Raw genomic sequence first — 10,204 nt, 5'->3', positions numbered from 1 at the left:
CGTCATGATCCCTCAAAGCAGCATCACTTTTTTGGGGATGAAGTAAAAGACCGTATGTCAGTCGCCTCCTACACCTCTCTCTGCCTCTCAAACCTCAGGGCCTCAACAGACTTTCACTGAGAGAGAAAAAACAGTCAAAGAGAAACTTATTACATAAAACTGCTCCTCACCTCCACCTTGTTTTCTTACTTTATACATCACTGGGTGTTATTAGAAGGCAGAAAGTGAACCAATCCCACCACCAGCGTGTTTACACGTGAGTGCGTGTTGCTTGTTGTCCTAAATAAGGTCCTCAACTTATTTTCTTCTCAGTAAGATATAGTGAAATTTAAAAAAAAAAAAAATCCAAATAAACCAGGGGGGACATTGTCCTCAAGGCAATGCACATATTATATCGCGATAGATGTGAAAACGTTTTGCATTGTGACTCCAACTTGTGCTTAAATGCAGCTTGATATGAAAATCTGGACACCACATCCTGAATCTTTTTATTGACAGAGAAAATCCACATGCAGCTTAGTTTGACCATTACATTTAAATGAATTTGACACTAATTGCCTGTTATGTGTGTGGGTGTGTATATTTACATTTACTATTCATCTGTTGACAACTACAATGTCAGGGTTTTTTCATTCCTGTCTGTATTGAGTCAGTTCACACTTCAGTCAATGGGAAAGTTTGCCTAAATGACATTTTGGACTTTGTCTAGTTGAGAAAGCATCGAGTGTGTTAGCATTGTGTTCTTGTGCTGTTTTTGGATGCCCAAAGTGACTGAGGATTTGACTAATTAAAAAAGAAGCACCCGCTGATTATTGAACTTTTCAACGCAGTGAACAGCATATTGTGACTACAGCATCAAGTAAACCACAAATTTAAACTGCGTTGTGGATATGAATTTGTTGCTCTGTTCATTACAGCGGAGCAGTGGGGCAAACCTTTGAGCTGGTTGGATTTTATGACAAGGAAACCAAGTACAGCCCCATAACTGTTCATTTTAGAGACTACGCTGTGGATGCGTAGCAGAGGTGGATTTAATGCCAAGGGAGTGAAACATTTTCTCCTTGCTCTTTTGAGGCTCACAGAAACTATTCCATTAAAAACATGGAGAAAAAAATCCACTTCTGGACTGGATTTTTAATGGACATAAAAATCATGACTCAACGGGAAGTGGATAGATGCTAGAGATTGTGAACTTTTCTTGATGTGGTCCCCATTTTGCCCATTCCTCACTGTATAGAGAAGTCAATAGTAACAGTACCTGTTTCATGTGTGCCTGCTAAAGGAATAGTTTGACTTTTGAGGAAATAAATGTATTTGCTTTCTGGTGGAGAGTTAGATGAAAAGATCATTAAAGCTGTCATGATTGTCTTAACATAGGCCTGTATGGCTGGTAGCTGGTTATTTTAATGTAGTAAATAATGAAATCATGAATGAAATATGTCCAGCTGTAACAACATCCAACTACCAGCATCCTTTAAGATCACTAATTAACATTTTATATTTTAAGTTATTTGTTTAAGCCATATGAAAGTTGAAGCATAAAATCAACAATTTGATTTCTTTCTAGAGTCCCAGGCATATCTAACTATATCCTGCTCTCTCTCTTTGGCTGTAACTTAGTGAGGTTTAGAGGTGCTGTTATTTGAATTTGGCACCATAGGAGACAGCCAGGTTAAGCCTTTTCCCCAGTTTCCAGTCAACTGTTGCTAACTGGTTGGTGAGCCATTTTTACATATGAACAGCAACAGCAGATTTATACTTAGGACATCAAAGTGGTATGAAGCTTTTAATCTTTATCTCTGTAAGAAAGCAAATACATGTTCCCAACAGTTTAAGTAGTTTACAAATCAAATTTAAAGCTACAGCCAACAGCTGTTTAGCTTACCTAAGCACAAACAGCTAGCCTCCCTCTGTCCAATGGAAATAAAATCCACAATCAATTCCCTTTAAATCTCTGAAATTACCACATTATATCAGTTTTTCTTCTTTTTTTTAAGAAATGTAAAATGATTGTAGTTTACCAGAGGTTATTTGCCAGGCTGTTCCAACCATCAGCACTAACTTATTGAAGTTAGTTACTAGACTAACTTAAGTCTACTTTACCTTTTCCCACAACCAGGTGTTTCCCTTTGTTACCAGTCTTTGTGCTAAACTAAGCTAACTGACTGCTAGCAGTAGCTTCATATTTGACTGACATGTATGAGAGTGACATCATCCAACTCCCAGCAACCAAACGCTTTTCCCGAAATGTCCAACTATTGCTTTAATGTTTTTGCCTTCATCGTAAATTAAAAAATCTTTATCTCCATTATTGTTTTTGCTAGAGTAAAGTCTAAGTTTTGTGTAAGTTTGATGATAGAAATTTGATGATCAAATGAGAGCTCTTCAGTAGTAGGATCCACTATATTTTTACGTAATGTATGCTTTGTTTTTTTATAGTGAGTGAGGTGTAGAAAAGCTAAGGAGAAAGTTTGAGCAAAGAGAGCTACCAACATTTATTTTCTGCGAGTAATGAGGAAAATTCCCAAACTTGAAAAAGAAATGACTCAGTAAGAAGGACTGCAGTCTAACATTGGGATGTTAATCAAACATATTGTCATGTACAAATACCTTAATGAAGGCATTTAGTTCATTTAATCTTTGTGTGTGAGCATGTGTGTGCACAAGTATGTATTTTTTTAAGTGTGAGCCAAGTCATTGAGGTCCACCTGAGGCCTGTCCACAATGCTGCCACATGTCCACAATTATTGACGTTATTGCTGTCCTTGATGGTTTCTTTGATTTAAGTTCATATTTTCCTCATCATTTTGTGTTTGTGAGGATGCAAATGTCACTTATAAAGTTTCTATTGTAAAGAAAAAACATTGTTGGGAGTTGTTTTTATGTAGCTTTGACATCTGTTGTTAAGTCCAAATGTCATGGAAAACAGAAAACACAGCAAGTTGGACTTTGGAGTAAACCTGGGAATGATATGCATATGGAGCCATATACAGTAGTTATTGTGGATAAGTTGGAAAACCATTAAAAATAAAACAGTATGTCATTAAAATCTACTGTCAGGCTTTCACCTTATTTTACCACCGAATGTTGTGTAGAATACTGTGTAAGTAAGTAAGTTTAGTTTTTAAAAGGTTGTCTAATCCAAGTCACATAAAATACTTAGTATTTTATGTAATTGTCCAGATGTTGCTGCCAGTGTCCCCAATCCAATACATCTAATTTAAATAAAATTGTATTTGTTGTGCACACAGCATTAGCAAAATGAAATTACAGCTACCCTACAGCAAAATGTGTTTATAAAAAGAAATATCTTTGTTGGTCTGGATAATTCATAGAACATACTGTGAACAGTTCTCTTTTTATTACAGCTATTTTCTACTAATGAAAGGTGTCTGAACCCCTTTGACAGCGTGAGACAGTTTCTGAAATGTTACATTACAAACAAAAGTCTTCATTTCTTCTTTCTAACATGACCGAATTTCATAAATGATTCACTAATTTCCTGGACACATTAAACTAAAATTAGATAGTACTGGATACTAGAGCTGAGTACATTGTTTTATTATTTTCAGTGCTGGAAAATAACACCACAGGTACAAGTACTTTGTTACTGTACTAAAGTAAAATTTTCCTGTATCTGCACTTGAGTAGATTTAGTTATGGCTACTTAGAGTTTTACTCCACCACATCTAACGGCAAATACTGTATCTATACTTTTTACTCCACTACATTTCTGATCAAAGTTGCATAACACATTACAGTCATGTTACTTTAACCCATCATTTATGTTTATTACCATTAATTGGTTAATGTACCCCCGAACATAAAGCAGCACTGGTGCACAGAAAAGGTCAGAGAAAAAAATAGTCCAGTATGTTTACTTCTAATACTTTGAGTACAACCCTAAGTCGAAATAAAGTTGGGATGATGTGTAAAATGTAAATAAAAACAGAATGCAATGATTTGCATACTGCATCAACCTATATTTCATTCAATAACATATCAGATGTTGAAACTGAGGCATTTTACCATTTCATGGAAAATATTAGCTTATTTTGAACATGATGGAAGCAACACATTTCAAAAAGTTGGAAGAAGGGCAACAAAAGGCTGGAAAAGTAATTGCCCCAAATAATAAATAAATGGAGGAGCATTTGACAACTAATTAGGTTAATTGACAACAGGTCAGTAACATGACTGGTTATAATATACTTCTGTACTTGTCTTTTTCTAATAACTGTGCAATCCACCTTCTCCCCATCCCTATCTTATCCCATGGTATATTTCTGGTGTTTTAACTAAGTTGTTCCACGTTCTATATTTTGGTTTTATTCCACCACGTCCAGTATAAGGTATTCTGCCTCTTCATTGGATGATGATTTTCAAAAATGCAGTACATCAATGTAGTTTCATTGCTAGTCCTCTGATGTAAACTTTCAAAGGTCTGCAGAATACTCTGTTTTAGAACGTAAGGTGAGGAAAAAAGTGGTTTCTGTCCCCACCATGTGGTAGCATCTACGGTTTATATTTTTTTAAATGCAGTTACCTTTCACTTGACATATAACAAATTCAAAGAGACAGCAACACATTTGTGTGTGATAACTTAGATCAAATCAGTAACTGGTTTATTTTAAACCTAAAAGCAGAAAATACTACACTATAACACTAAACTATAAAAGTAGAGGCAAAGAATATTAAAGACAAATAGTACAAGTAGGAAGAGTCACATTCATTAGGTTAGATGAACAGTAGAAGCTGTATTTTCACAAGTGCTGATGTGAAAATATGGTGAAGTACCCACGTACCACTTGAGAGGTATTCTCTTTTCGAAACCTCCCCTCTGTAAAGTCCAAAATCTGTCATGTCACTTTTTTTCCTGCTGAGCCTGTAAGTGCCTGTGTGCTGCTTTCAGTGTGTCCTGCAGGTCTTTGAACTGGGCCAGAGCGCAGGCCTCATCTAGCTTGGCCCAGCGGTAATCCTGGTGCTCATCAGACAAAGTCACTCCAGTCCCTGGGTCTCTCAGCTCAGCCAGCCAGTACAGCACCTTCTTGGGTTTGCCTCGCACCTCATAGTGCAACTCCTTCACAAAGTCGTCAATCACCAGAAGTTGCTGTGCATCCAGCCCTGCTTCCTCCTTGGTCTCTCTCAGAGCTGTGGTGAAGTCATCCTCACCTGGGTCCACATGACCTGATGGTGGTCAGGGTAAGAGAAAAATGGCACAACAGTTTAACAATGTGTGCACAAAGCTGCAAAAATGTGATTTTAAATGCATTGCTTTTGAACTTGTTAACACCTTTGGGTGGTGTCCAGTGGTGTTTCCCATAAGACGTCTGCAGGAGGAGGTACTCAATGTTATCTAGTGGAGGAATACAATTAACTATACGTCGAAACACTATAAGGCCACAAGCTCGCAGTGCCATGTCCCTGTTAACAAGAAAAAATGTTTTGTTATGTTACAGTATGTTCCACATTTACAAAAAACAAAAAGATTTTAGTTTTTAGTGTGTGTGTGTGTGTGTGTGTGTGTGTGTGTGTGTGTGTGTGTGTTGGGGGGTAGATATTTTTATTTGGGTGCATACACTCAAAACAGGGTGCCCCATATGAGAGATTCTTAAAAAGGTTTTAATAATGAGAGACCTTTTTTAATGAAAAAGGTTCTGCCAAAATACAAACATTTAATGTTCAACGTGTGCCATTTTTTTCATGTGAAATTTTTGTAAAGTAAATCTTTTACATGGAATACTGGTTAAGCAGAGGATACAATAGATTAAGAAATTACAGAAATTGCCATACTGCAAAATAAAGTCAACTTCCTAAAATAAGCTAAACATACTGAGTGCTGGCTTTCAGATCTCAGTATGTACTTGCATGACTTGCTGTGTTTCTTAGGATAAATACCGTGAAAGTAACGTTACCAAACCAAATGTTTCTTAAATAGAAACAGCTTATTATTAATTTATCAAACGCTACCTAACTTTCACTTTCACTCTTTATGCACCGACAGCTACAATGATAAATACTTAGCAATTTATCGTTAAAAATTTCACCAACTTACGGACTAAAGATGTCAGTGAACTCGGGTTGTTTCACACAGGAACAGCACACGCAAACCTTAGTGGTGTACCGACAAATGGCTCCGGCCGCTTTCTAGAGCCTGACATACTGTTCCGCTGACAGATGTAATCAAGCGCAAAAATAGTAAAACTGCCATTATTAGCATGAAAACAAGTCTTTACTCAAGTTGAAGTTCCAGGTGCGTGACCTAAAATGTACTTTAAATACAAAAGTAAAAGTACTCCAATAAAACTTCTCTCGATATTAACAAGAATGAGTTGCCCATAAAACAATAAATAAGTAGTAATTATTTTAACACCAACATTCAGGCCTTATTAGGGTTTAATTAATGTACAGATTCAGGGAGACAATCATTTGTTAAACCTTTTTTTTTGAGAATTTAATTTGAAAAAGCAAACATTATATATTTTTTATCTATTTTTTTTTAATTATAGTTATTAATGTATTAATGTATGAACTTAACTTATGGTAAAGGTGGAGCTAATTTTACGTACTGCTGAGTTGATGATTATCAAGGTGTTGTTAAAAGCAAAATATTTCCTTAGAATTGGAGCAGAGTACTTTTACTTTTACTTTTACTTTTACTTTACTAAAAGTACTGAATACAAACAAGTAAAAGTATCTCAAAATTATAAGGTGGGCTCTTTAGTGAAGGGACTTGGTTACTTACTATCAGTAGTAGCAATACTACTGAAAAAAGTGTACCGATCTCTTAGTAATGTTTAATCAAGACAAATGTGAAGCACTTATCATGCTGCTTTATTCATGTACTGTTCATTATTATATTGTCACACATTATAAGTAATTGATAAAAATGGTATTTTATTAAAGCATACAATATATATTTACTGACAATGAAATAGCCGCAGAGCCTGTGGGAGCCAGATAAGATATGTACCCAGTGTAGATACTGTAGGACCAACTGAACACAGCTGTGGTTGATGATAGTAGAGACAGCACCCTATATCCACGGGCCCCAGAGCTGTCAGAAGTGCACTTATTCAGCTTGATAGAGCAGACGCTGCTGCTGAGTTTGAAGGTAAATCCCAAAATAAGGCTAAAATGTGTTTTGTTATTTGCATTCTAAACCAAAATATATAAGGAAAAATATAGGGAGAGAGATAAGATGCTTAAACATAATGTACTTTTAATGGAATGTTTTAAATTTAGCCTTTAGTCCTTAAAGGATTCCTTGAAGAAAATGTACTGCTTTTACAACAAAAATGATTTTGCTGTTCTGTTACTCCCCTCTTCATATAACGTAGCTGTCTCTGATTGAGCCTTGAGAACATGTGACTTTTGATGCTACTGCTACTGTGCTTACTCTGCCGGCACTGAAGTGCTCATTATTCCCCTTTGCTATACATGAATCACAGTTGGGGTCAGGTTTCCCAGGATATTTTTGGGATGTACTGTCACATAGATTTATATATGGGGATGATGCAGGACTGTGGTCTGTAGATGACTGATTTTTTTGTAAAACGATGACAGGAAAATCTATGTTGTATGTCACTCTGTTGTCTCCCATCCTGTAGGTCACTTGATCTGGTTTATTACTATGTTTGTTTATAACTTTGGATTGGATTTGAAGTACCAGAGCTGATCTGTGCTAAGACAAATCTTTGCTTTAAGCTAAATGTTCTGGAAGCTGAATATTCTGGAGGTGCTGCAAACTTAATTTAAGGCGACAAATGCAATGGGTAGTGCCATCACAATAATACCTGTGACAGGTTTTCTGTTTCTTACCAAGACATCCAGCACAGTTACTTTGCTGTGCAGGTGGTGGTGATTGCAGGGAGCAATCTTATGGTTTGGTTATGTGAAACATCATGGTTCCTTACTGTGATATTTCCAGCTTTTTGGAGACTCATGGAGGATGAAGAGCAGACTACGAGAGGGCCTCATTTTGTGGGGAAGAAGGACAAACTGATTGAAGCAAAGCAGTCTTTCAGAACACTGGAGGGTCGGGACATCCTGATCATCTACAATAAAGGAGTCTTACATGCTATGGACGCTTACTGTTACCGTGAGTAGAATTCCTCTTGTGCTGAATGAAACACAGCTTTTATATATGAGAGAAGTGTGACCACAGTTCAGTTCAGTTTCATTTAAAACTTGATCATATATGACAACTGTATTATGGCTATTACACATTGGTCTATAATACATTAACTCATCTGGGTCAAAAGTGTTCTTGATAAATGCCTCCCTTCACCGAACCACTTAAAAATAAATTTCCGCTAATAGAAATCCTGTCCTGGGACATTTACTGCCAGGATGCCTTACTTTGTTATCCTTAAGACATTTTAGCACACATTACCTCGAAAATGTGTCCAGTCAGCAATATATTGGTATGCTGTAAACTCTTTGCTTAATATGCATGACACTGATCTCTGGTCTTCCCTGACAGATTCTGGATCGACTCTGCAGAATGGAGACATTGAGGTAAGGTTCATATTATTATTATTTTTTGTCTGACTCAGGATGAAAGAACCACAGTACATTTAAGTTAATGGACAGGACTGTATTTTTTGTTGCTGTTAAAATGATGATCTTAGACTTATGCCACATTAGGATTTTAATCTGATTTATTTTACACAAACACACACAGGAAATCAATGGAAAGATGTGCATAGTTTGCCCTAAGCACAAGTACAAGATCAGTCTAGCGGATGGGGAGGGCTTATACAAGGCCACTGACCCCAGGGTAAAACCGGCTGTGGCCAAATGGTTCTCCAAGGGTGTGAAGCAGCGGACCCACACAGTCACGGAGATCAACGGGGACGTATATGTCAAGCTATCTGCGGAAACGTGCTGGATTGACTCAGACTACTTCCAGGGAGAAAAAGGAAAGGTAGCGCGACAAAAAGCTGCAGAGGATTCACCTTGATCGTACACAGATGGATCTGGATTGGATCACTATGATCTTCTCCTGTACATGACTGCACAATGCCTGTATGAAGAGGACAGTAGACATTTAATGACATGCACCACTGATCAGCTCCATATTATATTGTCTCTTTTGTGGCCTGCTAGTTGTTTACAAGATATTTAAGTCAGATATTTCCACATTGTGTAGACTTTTCTTAAGACTATGTCAATGAATAAACTTATTTTATGGATTAATTTTGAGTCTCTGTTCTATTATTAGGCAATAGCAAAATGGATGCATGGCCACACTGGTATTTTCTGTGCATTTCAGTGTTTCTCATGTATTATTCATACTCTGAATAAGTCAATAAGGTAAAGAGGTTTATACTGATGGATAATGATGTAAAGTCGAAAATCATTCATGTAAAATATACAGGTCATGTCACCATAGGTCATACTAGTGGCCATTTTTTGTAATAATCATGACGGTGCGTTAATTATCAGGCTACAACCTGCATGGGGTCTAGCATTTGTTAGAACTGAAAACAGAATAATCGCTCAGGAGATTGATCAAATCCCTGAGGCTGTGAGTTGGCAGCTTGAAGGCAGCTTTTAAGCACTCATCTCCAGTCCTGCCACCCCCCGCCCCAAGTGCATATTTTGCAGTTGAATTCAGAGTTTTGTTGTGAAGATCAGGTTATTCTAGTGTAACGTTTTAAGAGATGTTATCATTAACTTCCTTGATCGGACATGAGATTCATACACTCCAAGAAACTAGTTTAGCTTAGTAAACTGACAGGACTGGAAGGAGCTGGTGTGTGGTGCTGTCCTGCATTTCCAATAATTTTCCCTAAACTAAATACAATAACTCTGAAAAACAGTACAATACACTTCTTTACACATGCACAGAGTTAAAGTTAACCCCATTAAATACATCTGCCATACATTTTATAGAATTATTTCAAAATAACAACGTTGTGGCTGATCACGTGGCTTCAATGAAAAAGGTGGAATAATAATTTTTTCAAATGTTTTCTACACAAATGCTATGCATAAGAATTGGGTTGTATCGTTTATTAACCATTTGATGTAAAGCATCCAGACAGCCTGTCACATCCAGACTATTTTTCTGTTTCTGTACCCAAACAGTGACATGGCTGTTGAACTGCAAACACCAGGGGCTGAGAACACAGAGGCTTTGGGGTATATTACTGCTCTGTGCATAAACGATGGTGGTCGCTGTAGTTGGCCTACAGCA

At 37.0% G+C, this 10,204-nt stretch overlaps 2 protein-coding genes across 3 annotated transcripts; one reads left to right on the top strand and one right to left on the bottom strand.

Moving 5' to 3' along the window:
- Positions 1-3,346: 3,346 nt before the first annotated feature.
- nudt2 (nudix (nucleoside diphosphate linked moiety X)-type motif 2) lies at positions 3,347-6,177 on the bottom strand. 2 transcript variants are annotated; one of them, XR_010914391.1, is made up of 4 exons: positions 6,056-6,177; positions 5,294-5,424; positions 4,588-5,187; positions 3,347-4,546 (listed from the first exon to the last, which is right to left on the bottom strand). XR_010914391.1 is itself a non-coding variant. In XM_067503894.1 (3 exons), the coding sequence occupies exons 2-3, from the start codon at positions 5,418-5,420 to the stop codon at positions 4,865-4,867; spliced, it is 450 nt and encodes a 149-aa protein (XP_067359995.1). In that variant the 5' UTR covers positions 5,421-5,424; positions 6,056-6,177; the 3' UTR covers positions 3,347-4,864. The 2 variants fall into 2 exon arrangements, 1 of the variants encoding a protein (XP_067359995.1); XM_067503894.1 differs by having other exon boundaries at positions 3,347-5,187.
- An 834-nt stretch (positions 6,178-7,011) lies between these two features.
- On the top strand, positions 7,012-9,721 carry rfesd (Rieske (Fe-S) domain containing). The gene is made up of 4 exons (XM_067503360.1): positions 7,012-7,114; positions 7,931-8,101; positions 8,486-8,520; positions 8,687-9,721. Exons 2-4 carry the CDS (start codon positions 7,945-7,947, stop codon positions 8,963-8,965), a joined length of 471 nt encoding a protein of 156 aa, XP_067359461.1. The 5' UTR covers positions 7,012-7,114; positions 7,931-7,944; the 3' UTR covers positions 8,966-9,721.
- The last annotated feature ends 483 nt before the right edge of the window (positions 9,722-10,204 follow it).

The sequence above is a fragment of the Channa argus genome, chromosome 5 (genome assembly GCF_033026475.1).
Source record: "Channa argus isolate prfri chromosome 5, Channa argus male v1.0, whole genome shotgun sequence".
NCBI classification, from domain to species: Eukaryota; Metazoa; Chordata; class Actinopteri; order Anabantiformes; family Channidae; genus Channa; species Channa argus.
This window is presented reverse-complemented; position numbering and strand designations above follow the sequence as displayed.

Bases quoted from the DNA above. Each gene is read 5' to 3' on its own strand.
- nudt2 (XM_067503894.1), bottom strand. From the start codon at position 5,420: ATGGCACTGCGAGCTTGTGGCCTTATAGTGTTTCGACGTATAGTTAAT. The intron at 5,188-5,293 runs GTGTTAACAAGT...GACCACCATCAG, and splicing joins CCACTGGACACCACCCAAAG to GTCATGTGGACCCAGGTGAG.
- rfesd (XM_067503360.1), top strand. From the start codon at position 7,945: ATGGAGGATGAAGAGCAGACTACGAGAGGGCCTCATTTTGTGGGGAAG. The intron at 8,102-8,485 runs GTGAGTAGAATT...CTTCCCTGACAG, and splicing joins TATGGACGCTTACTGTTACC to ATTCTGGATCGACTCTGCAG. The intron at 8,521-8,686 runs GTAAGGTTCATA...AAACACACACAG, and splicing joins TGCAGAATGGAGACATTGAG to GAAATCAATGGAAAGATGTG.